The sequence below is a fragment of the Pogoniulus pusillus genome, unplaced genomic scaffold (assembly GCF_015220805.1).
Source record: "Pogoniulus pusillus isolate bPogPus1 unplaced genomic scaffold, bPogPus1.pri scaffold_72_arrow_ctg1, whole genome shotgun sequence".
Lineage (NCBI taxonomy): Eukaryota > Metazoa > Chordata > Aves > Piciformes > Lybiidae > Pogoniulus > Pogoniulus pusillus.
In genome coordinates this window covers 26,584-53,173 of record NW_026974719.1, presented here as the reverse complement: position 1 = coordinate 53,173, position 26,590 = coordinate 26,584, and the positions used below count along the sequence as shown (strand labels likewise).

General features: G+C 52.0%; 1 protein-coding gene and 1 long non-coding RNA gene across 3 annotated transcripts in view; both read right to left on the bottom strand.

The window, feature by feature from the left end:
* Positions 1–6: 6 nt before the first annotated feature.
* Positions 7–2,787, bottom strand: LOC135174518 (uncharacterized). 2 transcript variants are annotated; one of them, XR_010301950.1, is made up of 3 exons: positions 2,403–2,787; positions 1,030–1,585; positions 7–963 (listed from the first exon to the last, which is right to left on the bottom strand). It is a non-coding gene; the product is annotated as an uncharacterized LOC135174518 (long non-coding RNA). The 2 variants fall into 2 exon arrangements; XR_010301949.1 differs by having other exon boundaries at positions 1,030–2,476; positions 2,543–2,787.
* A 7,990-nt stretch (positions 2,788–10,777) lies between these two features.
* Positions 10,778–26,590, bottom strand: part of LOC135174527 (netrin receptor DCC-like) — a gene marked incomplete at its 5' end in the record, with an annotated part of 39,820 nt that continues 24,007 nt past the window's right edge. Inside the window, 4 exons of the mRNA XM_064141802.1 lie at positions 10,778–11,033; positions 16,032–16,174; positions 22,457–22,666; positions 25,368–25,485. Of these exons, the coding sequence (XP_063997872.1) occupies positions 10,944–11,033; positions 16,032–16,174; positions 22,457–22,666; positions 25,368–25,485 (561 nt within the window). The remainder of the gene's footprint in view (positions 11,034–16,031; positions 16,175–22,456; positions 22,667–25,367; positions 25,486–26,590) is intronic.

Sequence of the window (26,590 nt, the reverse complement as noted above, 5' to 3'; positions counted from 1 at the left end):
ACCTTCTGCTTGCTCCATGGAGTAAAGCTGGAGTAGATCTCTCCACATCCTCCTCTTGGTTGCCTTCAACCTTCTGCTTGCTCCATGGAGTAAAGCTGGAGTAGATCTCTCCACAACCTCCTCCTGGTTGCCTTCAACCTTCTACCTTCTTCTTGCTCCATGGAGTAAAGCTGGAGTAGATCTCTCCACAACCTCCTCCTGGTTGCCTTCAACCTTCTACCTTCTGCTTGCTCCATGGAGTAAAGCTGGAGTAGATCTGTCCACATCCTCCTAGCTTAGACCTTCTCTTCCATCCATGGAGTAAAGTTGGAGTAGAGCTCTTGGCAGCCTCCTGTTGGTTGCTTTCAGCCTTCTACCTTCTGCTTGCTCCAGGGAGTAAAGCTGGAGTAGGTCACAACCTTCTGCTGCCTCCAACCTTGGGCCTTCTCCTTCCTCCATGGAGTAAAGTTGGAGTAGATCTCTCCACATCCTCCTAGCTTAGACCTTCTCTTCCATCCATGGAGTAAAGCTGGAGTAGAGCTCTTGGCAGCCTCCTGTTGGTTGCTTGCAGCCTTCTGCTTGCTCCATGGAGTAAAGCTGGAGTAGATCACAACCTTCTGCTGCCTCCAACCTTGGGCCTTCTCCTTGCTCCATGGAGTAAAGCTGGAGTAGATCTCTCCACATCCTCCTCTTGGTTGCCTTCAACCTTCTACCTTCTTCTTACTCCATGGAGTAAAGCTGGAGTAGATCTCTCCACATCCTCCTAGCTTAGACCTTCTCTTCCATCCATGGAGTAAAGTTGGAGTAGAGCTCTTGGCAGCCTCCTGTTGGTTGCTTTCAGCCTTCTACCTTCTGCTTGCTCCAGGGAGTAAAGTTGGAGTAGAGCTCTCCACATCCACCAACTTAGACCTTCTCTTCTATCCATGGAGTAAAGTTGGAGTAGAGCTCTTGGCAGCCTCCTGTTGGTTGCTTTCAGCCTTCTACCTTCTTCTTACTCCAGGGAGTAAAGCTGGAGTAGGTCACAACCTTCTGCTGCCTCCTACCTTGGACCTTCTGATTGCTCCATGGAGTAAAGCTGGAGTAGATCTCTCCACAAACTTCTCTTGGTTGCCTTCAACCTTCTACTTTCTGCTTGCTCCATGGAGTAAAGCTGGAGTAGATCTCTCCACATCTTCCTAGCTTAGACCTTCTCTTCCATCCATGGAGTAAAGTTGGAGTAGAGCTCTTGGCAGCCTCCTGTTGGTTGCTTTCAGCCTTCTACCTTCTGCTTGCTCCAGGGAGTAAAGCTGGAGTAGGTCACAACCTTCTGCTGCCTCCTACCTTGGACCTTCTGCTTGCTCCATGGAGTAAAGCTGGAGTAGATCTCTCCACAACCTCCTCTTGGTTGCCTTCAATCTTCTACCTTCTGCTTGCTCCAGGGAGTAAAGCTGGAGTAGATCTCTCCACATCCTCCTAGCTTAGATCTTCTCTTCCATCCATGGAGTAAAGTTGGAGTAGAGCTCTTGGCAGCCTCCTCTTGGTTGCTTGCAGCCTTCTGCTTGCTTCATGGAGTAAAGCTGGAGTAGATCTCTCCACATCCTCCTCTTGGTTGCTTTCAACCTTCTACCTTCTGCTTGCTCCATGGAGTAAAGCTGGAGTAGGTCACAACCTTCTGCTGCCTCCAACCTTGGACCTTCTCCTTCCTCCAGGGAGTAAAGCTGGAGTAGATCTCTCCACATCCACCAAGCTTAGACCTTCTCTTCCATCCATGGAGTAAAGTTGGAGTAGAGCTCTTAGCAGCCTCCTGTTGGTTACTTTCAGCCTTCTACCTTCTTCTTACTCCATGGAGTAAAGCTGGAGTAGATCTCTCCACATCCTCCTAGCTTAGACCTTCTCTTCCATCCATGGAGTAAAGTTGGAGTAGAGCTCTTAGCAGCCTCCTGTTGGTTGCTTTCAGCCTTCTACCTTCTGCTTGCTCCATGGAGTAAAGCTGGAGTAGGTCACAACCTTCTGCTGCCTCCTACCTTGGACCTTCTGCTTGCTCCATGGAGTAAAGCTGGAGTAGATCTCTCCACAAACTTCTCTTGGTTGCCTTCAACCTTCTACTTTCTGCTTGCTCCATGGAGTAAAGTTGGAGTAGATCTCTCCACATCCACCAAGCTTAGACCTTCTCTTCTATCCATGGAGTAAAGTTGGAGTAGAACTCTTGGCAGCCTCCTCTTGGTTGCCTTCAGCCTTCTACCTTCTGCTTGCTCCAGGGAGTAAAGCTGGAGTAGGTCACAACCTTCTGCTGCCTCCAACCTTGGGCCTTCTCCTTCCTCCATGGAGTAAAGCTGGAGTAGATCTGTCCACATCCTCCTAGCTTAGACCTTCTCTTCCATCCATGGAGTAAAGTTGGAGTAGAGCTCTTGGCAGCCTCCTCTTGGTTGCTTTCAACCTTCTACTCTCCTTTACTCCAGGGAGTAAAGCTGGAGTAGATCTGTCCACATCCTCCTCTTGGTTGCTTTCAGCCTTCTACCTTCTGCTTGCTCCAGGGAGTAAAGCTGGAGTAGGTCACAACCTTCTGCTGCCTCCTACCTTGGACCTTCTGCTTGCTCCATGGAGTAAAGCTGGAGTAGATCTCTCCACAACCTCCTCTTGGTTGCCTTCAACCTTCTACTTTCTGCTTGCTCCATGGAGTAAAGCTGGAGTAGAGCTCTCCACATCCTCCTAGCTTAGACCTTCTCTTCCATCCATGGAGTAAAGTTGGAGTAGAGCTCTTGGCAGCCTCCTGTTGGTTGCCTTCAATCTTCTACCTTCTCCTTGCTCCATGGAGTAAAGCTGGAGTAGATCACAACCTTCTGCTGCCTCCTACCTTGGACCTTCTGCTTGCTCCATGGAGTAAAGCTGGAGTAGATCTCTCCACAACCTCCTTCTGGCTGCCTCCAACCTTGGACCTTCTCCTTCCACCACGGAGTAAAGCTGGAGTAGATCTCTCCACATCCTCCAACCTTCTCTCTTCTCCTTCCTCCATGGAGTAAAGCTGGAGTAGATCACAACCTTCTGCTGCCTCCAACCTTGGACCTTCTCCTTCCACCACGAAGCAAACCTGGAGTAGATCTCTCCACAACCTCCTTCTGGCTGCCTTCAACCCTCTACTTTGTCCTTCCTCCATGGAGTAAAGCTGGAGTAGATCTCTCCACATCCTCCAACCTTCTCTCTTCTCCTTCCTCCATGGAGTAAAGCTGGAGTAAATCACAACCTTCTGCTGCCTCCAACCTTGAACCTTCTCCTTCCACCACGAAGCAAACCTGGAGTAGATCTCTCCACAACCTCCTTCTGGCTGCCTCCAACCCTCTACTTTGTCCTTCCTCCATGGAGTAAAGCTGGAGTAGATCTCTCCACATCCTCCAACCTTCTCTCTTCTCCTTCCTCCATGGAGTAAAGCTGGAGTAGATCACAACCTTCTGCTGCCTCCAACCTTGGACCTTCTCCTTCCACCACGAAGCAAACCTGGAGTAGATCTCTCCACAACCTCCTTCTGGCTGCCTCCAACCCTCTACTTTGTCCTTCCTCCATGGAGTAAAGCTGGAGTAGATCTCTCCACATCCTCCAACCTTCTCTCTTCTCCTTCCTCCATGGAGTAAAGCTGGAGTAGATCACAACCTTCTGCAGCCTCCAACCTTGGACCTTCTCCTTCCACCACGAAGCAAACCTTGAGTAGATCTCTCCACAACCTCCTTCTGGCTGCCTTCAACCCTCTACTTTGTCCTTCCTCCATGGAGTAAAGCTGGAGTAGATCTCTCCACATCCTCCAACCTTCTCTCTTCTCCTTCCTCCATGGAGTAAAGCTGGAGTAGATCACAACCTTCTGGCTGCCTCCAACCTTGGACCTTCTCCTTCCACCATGAAGCAAACCTGGAGTAGATCTCTCCACAACCTCCTTCTGGCTGCCTTCAACCCTCTACTTTCTCCTTCCTCCATGGAGTAAAGCTGGAGTAGATCACTCCACATCCTCCAACCTTCTCTCTTCTCCTTCCTCCATGGAGTAAAGCTGGAGTAGATCACAACCTTCTGGCTGCCTCCAACCTTGGACCTTCTCCTTCCACCACGAAGCAAACCTTGAGTAGATCTCTCCACAACCACCTTCTGGCTGCCTCCAACCTTGGACCTTCTCCTTCCACCACGGAGTAAAGCTGGAGTAAATCACTCCACAGCCCCCTCAGATGCCCCAAAGTATTACTACAGGATCCCCATGAAGGACATCTTGAGGTCCACCTCCAAAGCCCCTTTAGATGTGGCACCACCTTGGGGGTGGGATGAAGTCCTCCTCCTCCTCCTCCCTTACTCCAAGGTGCTACTACAAGGAGGAACTTTGGAGGATCTTTGACTTGGCCATGGAGGAAACCTCCAACTTGCAACTCCTACTCCAAGGTTCCACTGAGAGGAGAAGAAGCTCCAAGAGGTCCAACCTCAGGAGTTACAACCCTGAGGAGATCCAACCTCAAGAGGTCCATACTCAGGAGATACAACCCCGAGGAGATCCAACCTCAAGAGGTCCCTACTCAGGAGTTACAACCCCGAGGAGATCCAACCTCAAGAGGTCCACCCCAAGGGTCCATACTCAGGAGATACTACCCTGAGGAGATCCAACCTGAAGAGGTCCAACCTCAAGATCCAACTCAGGAGATACTCAGGAGATACTACCCCGAGGAGATCCAACCTCAAGAGGTCCATACTCAGGAGATACAACCCCGAGGAGATCCAACCCCAAGAGGTCCATACTCAGGAGTTACAACCCTGAGGAGATCCAACCTTAAGATCCAACCTCAAGATCCAACTCAGGAGATACTCAGGAGATACAACCCCGAGGAGATCCAACCTCAAGAGGTCCAACCTCAAGAGGTCCATACTCAGGAGATACAACCCCGAGGATATCCAACCTCAAGAGGTCCATACTCAGGAGTTACTACCCTGAGGAGATCCAACCCCAAGAGGTCCAACCTCAAGATCCAACCTCAAGATCCCACTCAGGAGATACTCAGGAGATACTACCCCGAGGAGATCCAACCTCAAGAGGTCCAACCTCAAGAGGTCCAACCTCAAGATCCAACTCAGGAGATACTCAGGAGTTACAACCCCGAGGAGATCCAACCTCAAGAGGTCCCTACTCAGGAGATACAACCCCGAGGAGATCCAACCCTGAGGAGATCCAACCTCAAGAGTTCCAACCTCAAGATCCAACCCCAAGAGGTCCCTACTCAGGAGTTACAACCCCGAGGAGCTCCAACCTCTAGAGGTCCAACCTCAAGATCCAACTCAGGAGATACTCAGGAGATACAACCCCGAGGAGATCCAACCTCAAGAGGTCCAACCTCAAGATCCAACTCAGGAGATACTCAGGAGTTACAACCCCGAGGAGATCCAACCTCAAGAGGTCCATACTCAGGAGTTACAACCCCGAGGAGATCCAACCCTGAGGAGATCCAACCTCAAGAGTTCCAACCTCAAGATCCAACCCCAAGAGGTCCCTACTCAGGAGTTACAACCCCGAGGAGCTCCAACCTCAAGAGGTCCACCCCAAGAGGTCCCTACTCAAGAGATACTACCCCGAGGAGCTCCAACCTCAAGGTCCATCCCCCCCAACCCCCAGCCCCAGGTTCATCCCCAACGTCGGTGGTGGTGAAGGTGAAGGTGGAGGTGGCACCACCGTGGCCACCAAGGTCCTTTAGGCTCTTCCTCTTCCTCTTCCTCTTCCTCTTCCTCTTCCTCTTCCTCTTCCTCTTCCTCTTCCTCTTCCTTCTCTTCCTCTTCCTTTTCTTCCTTCTCTTCCTCTTCCTTTTCTTCCTCTTCCTTTTCTTCCTCCTCCTTCTTCTCCTTTTTGTTCCTCTTTTCCTCCTTCTTCGTCTCCTCCTTCTCTTCTTCCTCCTCCTCTTCTTCCTCTTCCTCTTCCTCTTCCTCTTCCTCTTCCTCTTCCTCTTCCTCTTCCTCTTCCTCTTCCTCTTCCTCTTCCTCCTCTCCTTCCTCTTCCACCTCCCCTTCTTCTCCTCCTCCTCCCCTTCCTCTTTCTCCTCCTTCCTCTTCTTGTTCTCCTTTTCCTCCTCCTTGTCCTCCTTCTCCTCTTCTTCCTCCTCCTCCCCTTCCTCTTCCTTTTCCTCTTCCTCCTCCTCCTCCTCTTCTTCTTCCTCCTTTCCTTCCTCCTCCTTCTCCTCCTTCCTCTTCTTGTTCTCCTTTTCCTCCTCCTTATCCTACTCTTCCTCCTCCCCTTCTTCTCCTCCTCCTCTTCTTCCTCCTCTTCTTCTTCCTCTTCCCCTTCCTCTTCCTTCTCCTCCTCCCTCTTCTCCTCCTCCTCCTCCTCCTCCTTCCTCTCCTCTTTCCCCTTCCTCTCCTCCTTCCCCTCCTCTTCCTCCCTCCCTTCCTCCTCCTCCCTTTCCTCTTCCTTCTCCTCTTCCTCCTTTCTCTTCTTGTTCCCCTCCTCCTCTTCTTCCTCTCCTCCTTCCTCTCCTCCTTCTCCCCTTCTTCCCCTTCTCCTCCTTCCCCTTCCTCTCCTCCACTTCCTCTTCCTCTTTCTTCTTGTTCTCTTACTATCCTCTTCCTCCTCATCTTCCTCCTCCTCGTCCTCCTCCTCCTCCTCCTCTTCCTCTCTCTGGAGGTCTCCAGGATGAAGATGGAGTTGGAGCCAATTGGGATATCAGGAGGGGGGGTGGGGGGAGGATGAGGAAGGAGAAGAGGAAGGAAATGAGGAAGTGGAGAAGAGGAAGGAAAGGAGGAAGAAGAAGAGGAGAAGAGGAAGAAAAGGAGGAAGAAGAAGAGGAGAAGAGGAAGGAAAGGAGGAAGAGACGAGGAAGAGAAGAGGAAAAGAAGGGGAAGAGGAGAAGCAGGAGGAAAAGAGGGAAGAGAGGAGAAGGGGAAGGAGAAGAGAAGAGGAAGAGGAGAAGAGGAAGAGAAGAGGAAGAGAAGAGGAAGAGAAGAGGAAGAGGAGAATCAGGAGGAAAAGAGGAAAGAGAGGAGAAGGGGAAGGAGAAGAGAAGAGGAAGAAGAGAAGAGGAAGAAAAGGAGGAAGAAGAAGAGGAGAAGGGGAAGGAAAGGAGGAAGAAGAAGAGGAAGAGATGAGGAAGAGAAGGGGAAGAGGAGAATCAGGAGGAAAAGAGGGAAGAGAGGAGAAGGGAAAGGAGAAGAGAAGAGGAAGAAGAGAAGATGAAGAGGAAGAGAAGAGGAAGAGAAGAGGAAGAGGAGAAGCAGGAGGAAAAGAGGGAAGAGAGGAGAAGGGGAAGTAGAAGAGAAGAGGAAGAGGAGAAGAGGAAGAAAAGTGGGAAGAAGAAGAGGAGAAGAGGAAGGAAAGGAGGAAGAGGAAGAGGAAGAGGAGAAGCAGGAAGAAAAGAGGGAAGAGAGGAGAAGGGGAAGGAGAAGAGAAGAGGAAGAAGAGAAGGGGAAGAGGAGAAGCAGGAGGAAAAGAGGGAAGAGAGGAGAAGGGGAAGGAGAAGAGAAGAGGAAGAGGGGAAGAGGAAGAGGAAGAAGAGAAGAGAAGAGGAAGAGGAAGAGGAAGAGGAAGAGGAAGAGAAGAGTAAGAGAAGAGGAAGAGAAGAGGAAGAGAAGAGGAAGAGAAGGGGAAGAGGAGAAGCAGGAGGAAAAGAGGGATAAGAGGAGAAGGGAAAGGAGAAGAGGAAGAGGAAGAAGAGAAGAGAAGAGGAAGAGGGAGAGGAATAGGAAGGGGAAGAGGAAAAGGGAGAGGAAGAAGCAGAGGAAGAAGAAGAAGAAAATTTGTTGGGGGGAAAAAGGAAAATTTGGGAAATTTTGGGAGGAAATGAGGAAAATTTGGGAATTTGGAGGAGGAAATGAGGAAAATTTGGGAATTTTGGGGAGGAAATGAGGAAAATTTGGGAATTTTGAGGAGGAAAAAGGAAATGTTGGGAATTTTGAGGGAGGAATGAGGAAAATTTGGGAATTTTGAGGAAGAAAAATGAAATTTTGGGAATTCTTGGGAAGAATGAGGAAAATTTGGGAATTTTGGGGAGGAAATGAGGAAAATTTGGGAATTTTGAGGAGGAAAAAGGAAATGTTGGGAATTTTGAGGGAGGAATGAGGAAAATTTGGGAATTTTGAGGAAGAAAAATGAAATTTTGGGAATTCTTGGGAAGAATGAGGAAAATTTGGGAATTTTGGGGAGGAAATGAGGAAAATTTGGGAATTTTGAGGAGGAAAAAGGAAATGTTGGGAATTTTGAGGGAGGAATGAGGAAAATTTGGGAATTTTGAGGAAGAAAAATGAAATTTTGGGAATTCTTGGGAAGAATGAGGAAAATTTGGGAATTTGGGGGGAGGAATGAGGAAAATTTGGGAATTTTTTGGGGGGGAAAGGAAATTTTGGGAATTCTTGGGGAGGAATGAGGAAAATTTGGGAATTTTGAGGGAAAAGAGATAAATTTGGCATTGTTTGGGGGGAAAAGAGCTAAGTTTGGGAATTTTGGAGGAGAAAGGAGCTAAATTGTGGAATTTGGATGGGAAAAGAGCTAAATCTGGGAATTTTTGAGGGAAAAGAGCAAAATTTGGGAATTCTGGTAGGAAAAGAGCTAAAATTTGGGAATTTCTGAGCAGAAATCAGCTAAATTGTGGAATTTTGGTGGGAAAAGAACTAAATTTGGGAATTTTGGTGGGAAAAGAGCTAAAATTTGGGAATTTTGGTGGGAAAAGAGCAAAGTTCGGGAATTTTTGAGGGGGAAACAGATAAAGTTTGGAATTTTGGTGGGAAAAGAGCAAAATTTGGGAATTTTTTGATGGAAAAGCACAAAATTTGGGATTTTTTGAAGGGGAAACAGCAAAATTGTGGAATTTTGGTGGGAAAAGAGCTAAAATTTGGGAATTTTTGAGGGAAAAGAGCAAAGTTTGGGAATTTTTGAGGGGGAAACAGATAAATTTGGGAATTTGGGTGGGAAAAGCACAAAATTTGGGAATGTTTAAGGGAAAAAGAGCTAAAATGGGAATTATTCTGGGGTGAAAGAGCTAAAATTGGGAATTTTGGGAGGGGAAAGAGCTAAAATTGGGAATTTTGGCTGGGAACAAAGGCAAAGTTGGGAATTTTGGGGGGGGAATTGGCAAAAAATTGGGAATTTTGGGAGGGAAGAGCTAAAAATTGGGAATTTTGGGGGGGAAAAGAGTTAAAATTGGGAATTTGGGGAAGGAAGGAAGGAAGGAAGGAAGGAAGGAAGGAAGGAAGGAAGGAAGGAAGGAAGGAAGGAAGGAAGGAAGGAAGGAAGGAAGGAAGGAAGGAAGGAAGGAAGGAGGGAAAGGGAGGAAGGGAGGAAGGAAGGAAGGAAGGAAGGAAGGAAGGAAGGAAGGAAGGAAGGAAGGAAGGAAGGAAGGAAGGAAGGAAGGAAGGAAGGAAGGAAGGAAAGGGAAGGGAAGGGAAGGGAAGGGAAGGGAAGGGAAGGGAAGGGAAGGGAAGGGAAGGGAAGGGAAGGGAAGGGAAGGGAAGGGAAGGGAAGGGAAGGGAAGGGAAGGGAAGGGAAGGGAAGGGAAGGGAAGGGAAGGGAAGGGAAGGGAAGGGAAGGGAAGGGAAGGGAAGGGAAGGGAAGGGAAGGGAAGGGAAGGGAAGGGAAGGGAAGGGAAGGGAAGGGAGAGAGGAGGGAAGGAAGAGGAGGGAAGGAAGAGGAGGGAAGGAAGAGGAGGGAAGGAAGGGTGAGGAAGTGGAAGTGGAAGAGGAAGTTGCTCCTCAAGGTGATGATAAGGATGAGGAGGAAGAGGAGAAGGAGGAGAAGGAGGAGGAGGAAACTCCTCTGCGGAAATCTCTACTTCACTTCCTTGCTCCAGAATGATGAGGAAGTGGAAGAGGAAGTGGAAGAGGAAGTGGAAGAGGAAGTCGCTCCTGAAGATGAGGATGAGGATGAGGATGAAGAGGAGGAGGAAGAGGAGGAGGAGGAAGAAGAAGAGGAGAAGGAGAAGAAGGAGGAGGAGGAAACTCCTCCGCGGAGATCTCAACTTCACTTCCTTCTCTCCGGAACGAGGAGGAAGTGGAAGAGGAAGTGGAAGTGGAAGAGGAAGTCCCTCCTAAAGATAATGATGAGGATGAGGATGAAGAGGAGGAGGAAGAGGAGGAAGAGGAGGAGAAGAAGGAGGAGGAAGAGGAGAAGGAGAAGAAGGAGGAGAAGGAAACTCCTCAACAGAGATCTCAACTTCACTTCCTTCGCTCCGGGACGAGGAGGAAGTGGAAGAGGAAGTGGAAGTGGAAGAGGAAGTCCCTCCTAAAGATAATGATGAGGATGAGGAAGAAGAGGAGGAGGAGAAGGAGGAAAAGGAGGAGAAGGAGGAGAAGGAGGAGAAGGAGAAGAAGGAAACTCCTCCACAGAGATCTCAACTTCACTTCCGTCGCTCCGGAACGAGGAGGAAGTGGAAGAGGAAGTGGAAGAGGAAGTCGCTCCTGAAGATGAGGATGAGGATGAGGATGAGGATGAAGAGGAGGAGGAAGAGGAGGAAGAGGAGGAGAAGAAGGAGGAGGAAGAGGAGAAGGAGAAGAAGGAGAAGAAGGAAACTCCTCCGCAGAGATCTCAACTTCACTTCCTTCGCTCCGGAACGAGGAGGAAGTGGAAGAGGAAGTGGAAGTGGAAGAGGAAGTCACTCCTAAAGATAATGATGAGGATGAGGATGAAGAGGAGGAGGAGGAGGAGGAAGAAGAGGAGAAGGAGAAGAAGGAGGAGGAGGAAACTCCTCCGCGGAGATCTCAACTTCACTTCCTTCGCTCCGGAACGAGGAGGAAGTGGAAGAGGAAGTGGAAGAGGAAGTCGCTCCTGAAGATGATGATGAGGATGAGGATGAAGAGGAGGAGGAAGAGGAGGAAAAGGAGAAGAAGGAGGAAAAGGAGGAGAAGGAGAAGAAGGAGAAGAAGGAAACTCCTCAACGGAGATCTCAACTTCACTTCCTTCGCTCCGGAACGAGGAGGAAGTGGAAGAGGAAGTGGAAGAGGAAGTCGCTCCTGAAGATGAGGATGAGGAGGAAGAGGAGGAAGAGGAAGGCTCAGAAGGCTGAGCCAGTGATGGCATTGAGCTGCTTCATCAACCCTTCCAAACTCGCCATCTGCTCGCTCAGGTCGTCCTGTTCATAGACCTGCAAGGGCAGGAGAAGACCTTGGAAGGTCCTTCCCGACCCATTCCAGGTCCTTCCCAACCCATCCCAACTCATCCCAACCCATTCCAGGTCCTTCCCAACTCATCCCAACTCATCCCAACCCATTCCAGGTCCATCCCAACCCATTCCATGCCCTTGGAAGCTTCTGACCCAATCTGCTCCCTTCAGATCTCTTCCAACCCATTCCAAGTCCATCCCAACCCATTCCAGGTCCTTCCCAACCTATCCCAACTCATCCCAACCCATTCCAGGTCCATCCCAACCCATTCCATGCCCTTGGAAGCTTCCAACTCAATCTGCTCCCTTCAGAGCTCTTCCAACCCATTCCAGGACCTTCCAAGCTCCTTCCCAACCCATTCCAGGTCCATCCCAACCCATCCCAACCCATTCCAGGTCATTCCCAACCCATTCCAGGTCATTCCCAACCCATCCCAACTCATCCCAACCCATTCCAGGTCCATCCCAACCCATCCCAACTCATCCAAACCCATTCCAGGACCTTCCCAACCCATCCCAGGTCCTTCCCAACCCATTCCAAGTCCATCCCAACTCATCCCAACCCATTCCAGGACCTTGGAAGCTTCCAACTCAATCTGCTCCCTTCAGAGCTCTTCCAACCCCTTCCAGGACCTTCCAAGCTCCTTCCCAACCCATTCCAGGTCCTTCCCAACCCATTCCAGGTCCATCCCAACTCATCCCAACCCATTCCATGTCCATCCCAACCCATCCCAGGTCATTCCCAACCCATTCCAGGTCATTCCCAACCCATCCCAACTCATCCCAACCCATTCCATGCCCATCCCAACCCATCCCAACTCATCTCAACCCATTCCAGGTCCATCCCAACCCATTCCAGGACCTTCCAAGCTCCTTCCCAACCCATTCCAGGTCCTTCCCAACCCATTCCAGGTCATTCCCAACCCATCCCAACTCATCCCAACCCATTCGAGGTCCATCCCAACCCATTCCAGGAGCTCCAAGCTCCTTCCCAACCCATTCCAGGACCTTCCAAGCTCCTTCCCAACCCATTCCAGGTCCATCCCAACCCATCCCAACTCATCCCAACCCATTCCAGGTCATTCCCAACCCATTCCAAGTCCATCCCAACCCATCCCAACTCATCCCAACCCATTCCAGGTCCTTCCCAACTCATCCCAACTCATCCCAACCCATTCCAGGTCCATCCCAACCCATTCCATGCCCTTGGAAGCTTCTGACCCAATCTGCTCCCTTCAGAGCTCTTCCAACCCCTTCCAGGACCTTCCAAGCTCCTTCCCAACCCATTCCAGGTCATTCCCAACTCATCCCAACCCATTCCATGCCCATCCCAACCCATCCCAACTCATCCCAACCCATTCCAGGTCCATCCCAACCCATTCCAGGAGCTCCAAGCTCCTTCCCAACCCATTCCAGGACCTTCCAAGCTCCTTCCCAACCCATTCCAGGTCCATCCCAACCCATCCCAGGTCCTTCCCAACCCATTCCAAGTCCATCCCAACTCATCCCAACTCATCCCAACCCATTCCAGGTCTATCCCAACCCATCCCAACTCATCCCAACCCATTCCAGGTCCATCCCAACCCATTCCATGCCCTTGGAAGCTTCCAACTCAATCTGCTCCCTTCAGAGCTCTTCCAACCCATTCCAGGACCTTCCCAACCCATCCCAACTCATCCCAACCCATTCCAGGTCATTCCCAACTCATCCCAACTCATCCCAACCCCTTCCAGGTCCTTCCCAACCCATCCCAACTCATCCCAACCCATTCCAGGTCCATCCCAACCCATTCCAGCACCTTCCAAGCTCCTTCCCAACCCATTCCAGGTCCTTCCCAACCCATTCCAGGTCCATCCCAACCCATTCCAGGTCATTCCCAACCCATCCCAACTCATCCCAACCCATTCCAGGTCCATCCCAACCCATTCCAGGTCCTTCCCAACCCATCCCAACTCATCCCAACCCATTCCAGGTCCATCCCAACCCATTCCAGGTCATTCCCAACCCATTCCAGGTCCTTCCCAACCCATTCCTGGTCCATCTCAACCCCTTCCAGGACCTTCCAGGTCATTCCCAACCCATCCCAACTCATCCCAACCCATTCCAGGTCCATCCCAACCCATTCCAGGACCTTCTAAGCTCCTTCCAGGACCTTCCAAGCTCCTTCCCAACCCATTCCAGGTCATTCCCAACCCATCCCAACTCATCCCAACCCATTCCAGGTCCATCCCAACCCCTTCCAGGACCTTCCAAGCTCCTTCCAGGACCTTCCAGGTCCATCCCAACCCATTCCAGGACCTTCCAAGCTCCTTCCAGGACCCTCCAGGTCCTTCCCAACCCATTCCAGGTCCATCCCAACCCATTCCATGAGCTCCAAGCTCCTTCCCAACCCCTTCCAGGACCTTCCAGGTCCATCCCAACCCATTCTAGGCCCTTCCAAGCTCCTTGCCAACCCATTCCAGGACCTTCCAGGACCTTCCCAACCCATTCCAGGTCCATCTCAACCCCTTCCAGGACCTTCCAGGTCCTTCCCAACCCATTCCATGAGCTCCAAGCTCCTTCCCAACCCATTCCAGGTCCATCCCAGCCCATTCCAGGTCATTCCCAACCCATTCCAGGTCCATCCCAACCCATTCCAAGTCCATCCCAACCCATTCCAGGTCCATCCCAACCCCTTCCAGGACCTTCCAAGCTCCTTCCCAACCCCTTCCAGGACCTTCCAGGTCCTTCCCAACCCATTCCAGGTCCATCCCAACCCCTTCCAGGACCTTCCAAGCTCCTTCCCAACCCATTCCAGGTCCTTCCCAACCCCTTCTAGGACCTTCCAAGCTCCTTCCCAACCCCTTCCAGGACCTTGAGGTCCTCCAAGACCACCTTGAGGTCCTCCAAGGTCACTTTGAGGTCCTCCAAGGTCACCTTGAGGTCCTCCAAGGCCACCTTGAGGTCCTCCAAGGTCACCTTGAGGTCCTCCAAGACCACCTCGAGGTCCTCCAAGGTCACCTTAAGGTCCTCCAAGGCCACCTTGAGGTCCTCCAAGACCACCTCGAGGTCCTCCAAGGTCACCTCAAGGTCCTCCAAGGTCACTTTAAGTCCTCCAAGGCCACTTTGAGGTCCTCCAAGGTCACTTTAAGTCCTCCAAGGCCACTTTGAGGTCCTCCAAGGCCACCTTGAGGTCCTCCAAGGCCACCTTGAGGTCCTCCAAGGCCACTTTAAGTCCTCCAAGGTCACCTTGAGGTCCTCCAAGGCCACTTTGAGGTCCTCCAAGGCCACCTTGAGGTCCTCCAAGGCCACTTTGAGGTCCTCCAAGGCCACCTTGAGGTCCTCCAAGGCCACTTTGAGGTCCTCCAAGGCCACCTTGAGGTCCTCCAAGGCCACTTTGAGGTCCTCCAAGGCCACCTTGAGGTCCTCCAAGACCACCTCAAGGTCCTCCAAGGCCACCTTGAGGTCCTCCAAGGTCACCTCAAGGTCCTCCAAGGTCACTTTAAGTCCTCCAAGGCCACTTTGAGGTCCTCCAAGGTCACTTTAAGTCCTCCAAGGCCACTTTGAGGTCCTCCAAGGCCACCTTGAGGTCCTCCAAGGCCACCTTGAGGTCCTCCAAGGCCACCTTGAGGTCCTCCAAGGTCACCTCAAGGTCCTCCAAGGTCACTTTGAGGTCCTCCAAGACCACCTTGAGGTCCTCCAAGACCACCTTGAGGTCCTCCAAGACCACCTCGAGGTCCTCCAAGGTCACTTTGAGGTCCTCCAAGGCCACCTCAAGGTCCTCCAAGACCACTTTGAGGTCCTCCAAGGCCACCATGAGGTCCTCCAAGGTCACTTTGAGGTCCTCCAAGGCCACTTTAAGGTCCTCCAAGGTCACTTTGAGGTCCTCCAAGGCCACCTTGAGGTCCTCCAAGACCACCTTGAGGTCCTCCAAGGTCACCTCAAGGTCCTCCAAGGTCACCTCAAGGTCCTCCAAGGTCACTTTGAGGTCCTCCAAGACCACCTTGAGGTCCTCCAAGGTCACTTTGAGGTCCTCCAAGGCCACCTTGAGGTCCTCCAAGGTCACTTTAAGTCCTCCAAGGTCACCTCGAGGTCCTCCAAGGTCACCTCAAGGTCCTCCAAGGTCACTTTAAGTCCTCCAAGGCCACTTTAAGTCCTCCAAGGCCACCTTGATGTCCTCCAAGGCCACCTTGAGGTCCTCCAAGGTCACTTTAAGTCCTCCAAGACCACCTTGAGGTCCTCCAAGGCCACTTTAAGTCCTCCAAGGCCACCTCGAGGTCCTCCAAGGCCACCTTGAGGTCCTCCAAGGTCACCTCGAGGTCCTCCAAGGTCACCTTAAGGTCCTCCAAGACCACCTTGAGGTCCTCCAAGGCCACTTTGAGGTCCTCCAAGGCCACCTTGAGGTCCTCCAAGGCCACTTTGAGGTCCTCCAAGGCCACCTTGAGGTCCTCCAAGGCCACCTCAAGGTCCTCCAAGGCCACCTTGAGGTCCTCCAAGGCCACCTCGAGGTCCTCCAAGGTCACTTTGAGGTCCTCCAAGGCCACTTTGAGGTCCTCCAAGACCACCTTGAGGTCCTCCAAGGTCACTTTAAGTCCTCCAAGGCCACCTTGAGGTCCTCCAAGGCCACCTTGAGGTCCTCCAAGGTCACCTCGAGGTCCTCCAAGGTCACCTTAAGGTCCTCCAAGACCACTTTGAGGTCCTCCAAGGTCACTTTAAGTCCTCCAAGGTCACTTTGAGGTCCTCCAAGGTCACTTTAAGTCCTCCAAGGCCACTTTGAGGTCCTCCAAGACCACCTCGAGGTCCTCCAAGGCCACTTTAAGTCCTCCAAGGCCACCTCAAGGTCCTCCAAGGTCACTTTAACTCCACCAAGGTCACCTCCAGGTCCACCCAAGCCACCAAAGAAGGTCCCCATGGACCTCTCCAACCTCTCCAACCCCTCCTCAACCTTCTCCACCCCACCCTGGTGGACTCCTCCCCCCCCCCCCAGAAGATGCTCCTCACGTTGGTGGTGTCCTCCACCTCCTTCTGGCCTTCTTCTGCCACCTCAGGAGCAGTAGGGACCGAAACAGGCAGCAGAGGGGACCTGGCTTTGGCCACCAGCCCCAAGGACGCTGTCTTCACCTGGACCTTGCCAGCAGGAGGTCCTGGAAGGAGAAGAGGAGGAGGAGGAGGAGAAGTTCCTCAGCTGAGGAACCTCAGAAGAACCCCAAAAGCATCTTGAAGGCCTTCTCCAACCTTCTCCTATCTCCACCATGGTGACCTCTAAAGTGACCCTTCCACCTCCATCCCCTCCCAGACCACCTCTAGACTCCATAACTCCTCTTTGCTGTCCATGAAGGTTCCTCCTTGACCCTCAACCCCTTGAAGGCCTTCTCCAACCTTCTCATATCTCCACCATGGTGACCCCTAAAGTGACCCTTCCACCTCTATCCCCTCCCAGACCACCTCTAGACTCCATAACTCCTCTTTGCTGTCCATGAAGGTTGCTCCTTGACCCTCAACACCTTGAAGGCCTTCTCCAACCTTCTCATATCTCCACCATGGTGACCCCTAAAGTGACCCTTCCACCTCCATCCCCTCCAGGACCACCTCTAGACTCCATAACTCCTCTTTGTTGGCCATGAAGGTTACTCCTTGACCCTCAGCACCTTGAAGGCCTTCTCCAACCTTCTCATATCTCCACCATGGTGACCCCTAAGGGGACCCTTCCACCTCCATCCCCTCCAAGACCACCTCTAGACTCCATAACTCCTCTTTGTTGGCCATGAAGGTTGCTCCTTGACCCTCAACCTCTTGAAGGCCTTCTCCAACCTTCTCATATCTCCACCATGGTGACCCCTAAGGGGACCCTTCCACCTCCATCCCCTCCAGGACCACCTCTAGACTCCATAACTCCTCTTTGCTGTCCATGAAGGTTACTCCTTGACCCTCAGCACCTTGAAGGCCTTCTCCAACCTTCTCCTATCTCCACCTTGGTGCCCACTAAAGTGACCCTTCCACCTCCATCCCCTCCCAGACCACCTCTAGACTCCATAACTCCTCTTTATTGGCCATGAAGGTTCCTCCTTGACCCTCAACCTCTTGAAGGCCTTCTCCAACCTTCTCATATCTCCACCATGGTGACCCCTAAGGGGACCCTTCCACCTCCATCCCCTCCCAGACCACCTCTAGACTCCATAACTCCTCTTTGGTGACCTTAGAAGCTCCTCCTTGACCCTCAGCACCTTGAAGGCCTTCTCCAACCTTCTCATATCTCCACCATGGTGACCCCTAAAGGGACCCTTCCACCTCCATCCCCTCCAAGACCACCTCTAGACTCCATAACTCCTCTTTGTTGGCCATGAAGGTTACTCCTTGGTCCTCAGAACCTTGAAGGCCTTCTCCAACCTTCTCATATCTCCACCATGGTGACCCCTAAGGTGACCCTTCCACCTCCATCCCATCCCAGACCACCTCTAGACTCCATAACTCCTCTTTGTTGGCCATGAAGGTTGCTCCTTGACCCTCAACCTCTTGAAGGCCTTCTCCAACCTTCTCATATCTCCACCATGGTGACCTCTAAAGGGGACCCTTCCACCTCCATCCCCTCCCAGACCACCTCTAGACTCCATAACTCCTCTTTGGTGACCTTAGAAGCTGCTCCTTGACCCTCAGCACCTTGAAGGCCTTCTCCAACCTTCTCATATCTCCACCATGGTGACCCCTAAGGTGACCCTTCCACCTCCATCCCCTCCAGGACCACCTCTAGACTCCATAACTCCTCTTAGCTGACCTTAGAAGCTGCTCCTTGACCCCCAACATCTTGAAGGCCTTCTCCAACCTTCTCATATCTCCACCATGGTGACCCCTAAAGGGACCCTTCCACCTCCATCCCCTCCCAGACGACCTCTAGACTCCATAACTCCTCTTTGTTGGCCATGAAGGTTACTCCTTGACCCCCAACACCTTGAAGGCCTTCTCCAACCTTCTCAGATCTCCACGTTGGTGACCCCTATGGGGACCCTTCCACCTCCATCCCCTCCCAGACCACCTCTAGACTCCATAACTTCTCTTTGTTGTCCATGAAGGTTACTCCTTGGCCCTCAACACCTTGAAGGCCTTCTCCAACCTTCTCATATCTCCACCATGGTGACCTCTAAAGGGACCCTTCCACCTCCATCCCCTCCAGGACCACCTCTAGACTCCATAACTCCTCTTAGCTGACCTTAGAAGCTGCTCCTTGACCCCCAACATCTTGAAGGCCTTCTCCAACCTTCTCATATCTCCACCATGGTGACCTCTACAGTGACCCTTCCACCTCCATCCCCTCCAGGACCACCTCTAGACTCCATAACTCCTCTTTGTTGGCCATGAAGGTTACTCCTTGACCCTCAACCTCTTGAAGGCCTTCTCCAACCTTCTCATATCTCCACCATGGTGACCCCTATGGGGACCCTTCCACCTCCATCCCCTCCCAGACCACCTCTAGACTCCATAACTCCTCTTTGTTGGCCATGAAGGTTACTCCTTGGCCCTCAACACCTTGAAGGCCTTCTCCAACCTTCTCATATCTCCACCATGGTGACCCCCAAAGTGACCCTTCCACCTCCATCCCCTCCCAGACCACCTCTAGACTCCATAACTCCTCTTTGCTGTCCATGAAGGTTACTCCTTGGTCCTCAGAACCTTGAAGGCCTTCTCCAACCTTCTCCTATCTCCACCATGGTGACCCCTAAGGGGACCCTTCCACCTCCATCCCCTCCAGGACCACCTCTAGACTCCATAACTCCTCTTTGGTGACCTTAGAAGCTCCTCCTTGACCCTCAGCACCTTGAAGGCCTTCTCCAACCTTCTCATATCTCCACATTGGTGACCACCAAGGTGACTCTTCCACCTCTATCCCCTCCCAGACCACCTCTAGACTCCATAACTCCTCTTTGTTGGCCATGAAGGTTACTCCTTGACCCTCAACCTCTTGAAGGCCTTCTCCAACCTTCTCATATCTCCACCTTGGTGACCTCTAAAGTGACCCTTCCACCTCCATCCCCTCCCAGACCACCTCTAGACTCCATAACTCCTCTTTGTTGGCCATGAAGGTTACTCCTTGACCCCCAACACCTTGAAGGCCTTCTCCAACCTTCTCATATCTCCACCATGGTGACCCCTAAAGGGACCCTTCCACCTCCATCCCCTCCCAGACGACCTCTAGACTCCATAACTCCTCTTTGTTGGCCATGAAGGTTACTCCTTGACCCCCAACACCTTGAAGGCCTTCTCCAACCTTCTCATATCTCCACCATGGTGACCCCTAAAGGGACCCTTCCACCTCCATCCCCTCCAAGACCACCTCTAGACTCCATAACTCCTCTTTGTTGGCCATGAAGGTTACTCCTTGGTCCTCAGAACCTTGAAGGCCTTCTCCAACCTTCTCATATCTCCACCATGGTGACCCCTAAGGTGACCCTTCCACCTCCATCCCATCCCAGACCACCTCTAGACTCCATAACTCCTCTTTGTTGGCCATGAAGGTTGCTCCTTGACCCTCAACCTCTTGAAGGCCTTCTCCAACCTTCTCATATCTCCACCATGGTGACCCCTAAAGTGACCCTTCCACCTCCATCCCCTCCCAGACCACCTCTAGACTCCATAACTCCTCTTTGGTGACCTTAGAAGCTCCTCCTTGACCCTCAGCACCTTGAAGGCCTTCTCCAACCTTCTCATATCTCCACATTGGTGACCACCAAGGTGACTCTTCCACCTCCATCCCCTCCCAGACCACCTCTAGACTCCATAACTCCTCTTTATTGTCCATGAAGGTTGCTCCTTGACCCTCAACATCTTGAAGGCCTTCTCCAACCTTCTCATATCTCCACCATGGTGACCCCTAAGGGGACCCTTCCACCTCCATCCCCTCCAAGACCACCTCTAGACTCCATAAATCCTCTTTGTTGGCCATGAAGGTTACTCCTTGGCCCTCAACACCTTGAAGGCCTTCTCCAACCTTCTCATATCTCCACCATGGTGACTCCTATGGGGACCCTTCCACCTCCATCCCCTCCCAGACCACCTCTAGACTCCATCACTCCTCTTTGTTGGCCATGAAGGTTACTCCTTCACCCTCAACCTCTTGAAGGCCTTCTCCAACCTTCTCATATCTCCACCATGGTGACCTCTAAAGGGACCCTTCCACCTCCATCCCCTCCAAGACCACCTCTAGACTCCATAACTCCTCTTTGTTGGCCATGAAGGTTACTCCTTGGCCCTCAACCTCTTGAAGGCCTTCTCCAACCTTCTCATATCTCCACCATGGTGACCTATAAAGTGACCCTTCCACCTCCATCCCCTCCCAGACCACCTCTAGACTCCATAACTCCTCTTTGTTGGCCATGAAGGTTTCTCCTTGACCCTCAACATCTTGAAGGCCTTCTCCAACCTTCTCCTATCTCCACCATGGTGACCCCTAAGGGGACCCTTCCACCTCCATCCCCTCCCAGACCACCTCTAGACTCCATAACTCCTCTTTGTTGGCCATGAAGGTTACTCCTTGACCCCCAACACCTTGAAGGCCTTCTCCAACCTTCTCATATCTCCACCATGGTGACCCCTAAGGGGACCCTTCCACCTCCATCCCCTCCAAGACCACCTCTAGACTCCATAACTCCTCTTTATTGGCCATGAAGGTTACTCCTTGGCCCTCAACCTCTTGAAGGCCTTCTCCAACCTTCTCATATCTCCACCTTGGTGACCCCTAAGGTGACTCTTCCACCTCCATCCCCTCCCAGACCACCTCTAGACTCCATAACTCCTCTTTGTTGGCCATGAAGGTTACTCCTTGACCCTCAACACCCTGAAGGCCTTCTCCAACCTTCTCATATCTCCACCATGGTGACCCCTATGGGGACCCTTCCACCTCCATCCCCTCCCAGACCACCTCTAGACTCCATAACTCCTCTTTGGTGACCTTAGAAGCTCCTCCTTGACCCTCAACCTATTGAAGGCCTTCTCCAACCTTCTCATATCTCCACCATGGTGACCACCAAAGTGACCCTTCCACCTCCATCCCCTCCAGGACCACCTCTAGACTCCATAACTCCTCTTTGCTGACCTTAGAAGCTGCTCCTTGACCCTCAACACCTTGAAGGCCTTCTCCAACCTTCTCATATCTCCACCATGGTGACCCCTAAGGTGACCCTTCCACCTCCATCCCCTCCAAGACCACCTCTAGACTCCATAACTCCTCTTTGCTGACCACCAAAGCTGCTCCTTGACCCTCAACCCCTTGAAGGCCTTCTCCAACCTTCTCATATCTCCACCTTGGTGCCCTCTAAAGTGACCCTTCCACCTCCATCCCCTCCAAGACCACCTCTAGACTCCATAACATCTCTTTGTTGGCCATGAAGGTTGCTCCTTGACCCTCAACACCTTGAAGGCCTTCTCCAACCTTCTCATATCTCCACCATGGTGACCCCTAAGGGGACCCTTCCACCTCCATCCCCTCCAAGACCACCTCTAGACTCCATAACTCCTCTTTGTTGGCCATGAAGGTCCCTCCTTGACCCCCAACCTCTTGAAGGCCTTCTCCAACCTTCTCATATCTCCACCATGGTGACCCCTATGGGGACCCTTCCACCTCCATCCCCTCCCAGACCACCTCTAGACTCCATTAACTCCTCTTTGTTGGCCATGAAGGTTGCTCCTTGGCCCTCAGCACCTTGAAGGCCTTCTCCAACCTTCTCATATCTCCACCTTGGTGCCCACTAAAGTGACCCTTCCACCTCCATCCCCTCCCAGACCACCTCTAGACTCCATAACTCCTCTTTGGTGACCTCAGAAGCTGCTCCTTGGCCCTCAGCACCTTGAAGGCCTTCTCCAACCTTCTCATATCTCCACCTTGGTGACCTCTAAAGTGACCCTTCCACCTCCATCCCCTCCCAGACCACCTCTAGACTCCATAACTCCTCTTTGCTGATCTTAGAAGCTGCTCCTTGACCCTCAACCTCTTGAAGGCCTTCTCCAACCTTCTCATATCTCCACCATGGTGACCCCTAAGGGGACCCTTCCACCTCCATCCCCTCCCAGACCACCTCTAGACTCCATAACTCCTCTTTGTTGGCCATGAAGGTTACTCCTTGACCCCCAACACCTTGAAGGCCTTCTCCAACCTTCTCATATCTCCACCATGGTGACCCCTATGGGGACCCTTCCACCTCCATCCCCTCCCAGACCACCTCTAGACTCCATAACTCCTCTTTGGTGACCACCAAAGTTACTCCTTGACCCTCAACCTCTTGAAGGCCTTCTCCAACCTTCTCATATCTCCACCATGGTGACCCCTAAAGGGACCCTTCCACCTCCATCCCCTCCCAGACCCCCTCTAGACTCCATAACACCTCTCAGTCGCCCCCCCCAGGACCTCTTTTGACCCCCACCCCCCAAGCCCTCCTCACCTGTCTGGGCCATCAAGGGCGTGTAAGGGACCTTGGGCTCGATGGAGCTCATGGGGGGAGGCAGCAGAGGGTTGGCAAAGCTCCTGAGGGGGTGAGTGGGACGGACACAGGCAGTGGGGATGGTCCTGCTGGGGGCCTCCTCCCCGCTGGGGGGGTCAGGGTGGCCGGAGGGGAGCAGAGGAGGTTGCTGCTGGGCAGGGCCTTCGGTGGCTGAGGGGAGGAGGAAGAGGAAGGAGGTGGTTAGAAAGGGAGGTGGTGGCTACCAAAGGGGCCTGGTGGCTACCAAAGGGGTCTGGGAGTTACTTAGGGGTCTGGAGATCACTTGGTGGCCACTTGGTGGTCTGGTGGCTACCAAAGGGGCCTGGTGGCTACTTGGTGGCTTGGTGGCCACTTGGTGGCCCTGGTGGCCACTTGGTGGCTTAGGGACCACTTAGGGGTCTGGTGGCCACTTGGTGGCTTAGGGACCACTTAGGGGTCTGGTGGCCACTTAGTGGCCCTGGTGGCTACCAAAGGGTCCTGGTGGCTACTTGGTGGCTTTGACCACTTAGAGGTCTGGTGGCCACTTGGTGGCCCTGGTGGCTACTTGGGGGCCTGGTGGCTACCAAAGGGGTCTGGGAGTTACTTAGGGGTCTGGAGATCACTTGGGTGTTTGGTGGCTGCTTGGTGGCTACCAAAGGGGCCTGGTGGCTACCAAAGGGGCCTGGTAGCTACTTAGGGGTCTGGAGATCACTTGTGTGTCTGGTGGCTACTTGGTGGCTACCAAAGGGGCCTGGTGGCTACTTGGTGGCTTGGGGACTACTTAGTGGGGGGGGGTCTGGTGACCACTTGGTGGCTACTTGGTGGCCACTTAGTGGCCTGGGGGCTACTTGGTGGTCTGGTGGCTAGCATAGGGGTCTGGTGTCTACTTGGTGGCTTGGGGACCACTTAAGGGTCTGGTGGCTACTTGGTGGCTTGGTGGCCACTTAGAGGTCTGGTGGCCACTTAGTGGCCCTGGTGGCTACCAAAGGGTCCTGGTGGCTACTTGGTGGCTTGGAGACCACTTAGAGGTCTGGTGGCCACTTGGTGGCTCTGGTGGCTACATGGGGGCCTGGTGGCTACCAAAGGGGCCTGGTAGCTACTTAGGGGTCTGGAGATCACTTGGGTGTTTGGTGGCTACTTGGTGGCTACCAAAGGGGCCTGGTGGCTACCAAAGGGGCCTGGTAGCTACTTAGGGGTCTGGAGATCACTTGTGTGTCTGGTGGCTACTTGGTGGCTACCAAAGGGGCCTGGTGGCTACTTGGTGGCTTGGTGGCCACCTCGGGGTCAGGTGGCCACTTGGTGGCCCTGGTGGCTACTTGGTGGTCTGGTGGCAAACAAAGGGGCCTGGTGGCTACTTGGTGGCTTGGTGGCCACTTAGGGGTCTGGTGGCCACTTGGTGGCCCTGGTGGCTACCAGACCCCTGAGGAAGGAAGGAAGGAAGGAAGGAAGGAAGGAAGGAAGGAAGGAAGGAAGGAAGGAAGGAAGGAAGGAAGGAAGGAAGGAAGGAAGGAAGGAAGGAAGGAAGGAAGGAAGGAAGGAAGGAAAGAAACAAAGGAGGAAACAAAGGAAAGAAAGGAGCAAAGAAAGCAGGAAAGGAGGAAGCAAAGAAGGAAACGTGGAAGCAAAGGAGGAAAGAAAGGAGGAATCAAAGGAGGAAGCAAAGGAGGAAGCAAAGGAGGAAACAAAGCAGGAAAGAAGGAAACAAAGAGGGGAATGAAAGAAAGAAAGAAGGAAGCAAAGGACGAAAGGAGCAAAGAAAGAAGGAAATGAGGAAGTAAAGGAGGAAACGAGGAAGCAAAGGAGGAAACGAGGAAGCAAAGGAGGAAGCAAAGGAGGACACAAAGGTGGAAGTAAAGGAGGAAAGGAGCAAAGGAAGAAAGGAGCAAAGAAAGGCAGAAAGGAAGCGAAGAAAGAAGCAAAGAAGCGAAGAAAGAAACAGAGAAGGAAGCAAGGAAACAAAGCAGGAAGCAAAGCAGGAAGTAAAGGAGGAAGTAAAGGAGGAAAGGAGGAAGCAAAGGAGGAAAGGAGGAAGGAAAGGAGGAAGGAAAGGAGGAAGGAAAGGAGGAAAGGAGCAAAGAAAGGCAGAAAGGAAGCAAAGAAGCGAAGAAAGAAACAGAGAAGGAAACAAGGAAACAAAGCAGGAAGCAAAGCAGGAAGTAAAGGAGGAAGTAAAGGAGGAAACGAGGAAGCAAAGGAGGAAAGGAGGAAGCAAAGGAGGAAGGAAAGGAGGAAGCAAAGGAGGAAAGGAGCAAAGAAAGGCAGAATGGAAGCAAAGAAGTGAAGAAAGAAGCGGAGAAGGAAGTGAGGAAACAAAGCAGGAAGCAAAGGAGGAAGTAAAGGAGGAAGCAAAGGAGGAAGTAAAGGAGGAAGTAAAGGAGGAAATGAGGAAGCAAAGGAGGAAAGGAGGAAGGAAAGGAGGAAGCAAAGGAGGAAAGGAGCAAAGAAAGGCAGAATGGAAGCAAAGAAGTGAAGAAAGAAGCGGAGAAGGAAGTGAGGAAACAAAGCAGGAAGCAAAGGAGGAAGTAAAGGAGGAAGCAAAGGAGGAAGTAAAGGAGGAAGTAAAGGAGGAAATGAGGAAGCAAAGGAGGAAAGGAGGAAGGAAAGGAGGAAGCAAAGGAGGAAAGGAGCAAAGAAAGGCAGAAAGGAAGCAAAGAAGCGAAGAAAGAAGCGGAGAAGGAAAGGAGGAAACGAAGCAGGAAGCAAAGCAGGAAGTAAAGGAGGAAGTAAAGGAGGAAGCAAAGAGGGGAATGAAAGAAACAGAGAAGCAAAGGAGGAAACAAAGGAGGAAAGGAGCAAAGAAAGGCAGAAAGGAAGCAGAGAAGCGAAGAAAGCAGCGGAGAAGGAAGCGAGGAAGCAAAGGAGGAAGTAAAGGAGGAAGTAAAGGAGGAAGTACCTCGGGCAGCAGCGAAGCTCCTGTCAGCAGGCAGGCTGGGGAAGGGCAGAGGGCGCAGAGGGAAGTGGGGGGCAGGGAAGGCTCCAGTGGGGGAGGGCAGCAGCCCAGGAGGATGGCACTGAGCAGGGCTGGCAGGAGAGGGCCAGGGAGAGAGGGGAAGCAGAGAGGGAAGGAGGAAGTGAAGGAGGAAGTAAAGAACGAAACAAAGGAGGAAGTAAAGGAGGAAACAAAGGAGGAAGCAAGGAAGCAAAGGAGGAAGCAAAGGATGAAAGGAGCAAAGAAGTGGAAAGGAAGCAAAGAAGCAAAGAAAGGAACAGAGAAGGAAAAGAGGAAGCAAAGGAGGAAACAAGAAAGAAACAAGGAAGTAAAGAAGGAAAGATGGAAACAAAGGAGGAAAGGAGGAAGGGAGCAAAGAAAGGCATGAAGAAGGAAAAGAGGAAGCAAAGGAGGAAAGAAGGAAGTAAATTAGGAAGCAAAGGATGAAAGGAACAAAGAAAGAAGGAAAGGAGGAAGCAAAGCAGGAAACGAGGAAGCAAAGAAGGAAGCAAAGCAGGAAAGAAAGGAGGAAAGGAGCAAAGAAAGACAGAAGGAAAGGAGGAAGCAAAGAAGGAAAGGAGGAAGCCAAGAAGGAAGCAAAGCAGGAAGGAAAGGATGAAAGGAGCAAAGAAGGGCAAAAAGAAGGAAACAAGGAAGGAGAGAAGGAAGCAAAGGAGGAAGCAAAGGGGGAAACAAAGCAGGAAACAAAGGAGGAAAGGAGCAAAGGAGGAAGCAAAGGAAGAAAGGAGCAAAGGAGGAAGCAAAGGAGGAAAGGAGCAAAGAAAGGCAGAAAGGAAGCAGAGAAGCGAAGAAAGAAGCAAAGAAGGAACCGAGGAAGCAAAGGAGGAAGCAAAGCAGGAAGTAAAGGAGGAAGTAAAGGAGGAAGCAAAGAGGGGAAGGAAAGAAACACAGAAGCAAAGGAGGAAACAAAGGAGGAAAGGAGCAAAGAAAGGCAGAAAGGAAGCAGAGAAGCGAAGAAAGAAGCAAAGAAGGAACCAAGGAAGCAAAGCAGGAAGTAAAGCAGGAAGCAAAGGAGGAAGCAAAGCAGGAAGTAAAGGAGGAAGTAAAGGAGGAAACGAGGAAGCAAAGGAGGAAAAGAGGAAGGAAAGAAGGAAGGAAAGGAGGAAAGGAGCAAAGAAAGGCAGAAAGGAAGCAAAGAAGCCAAGAGAGAAGCAGAGAAGGAACCG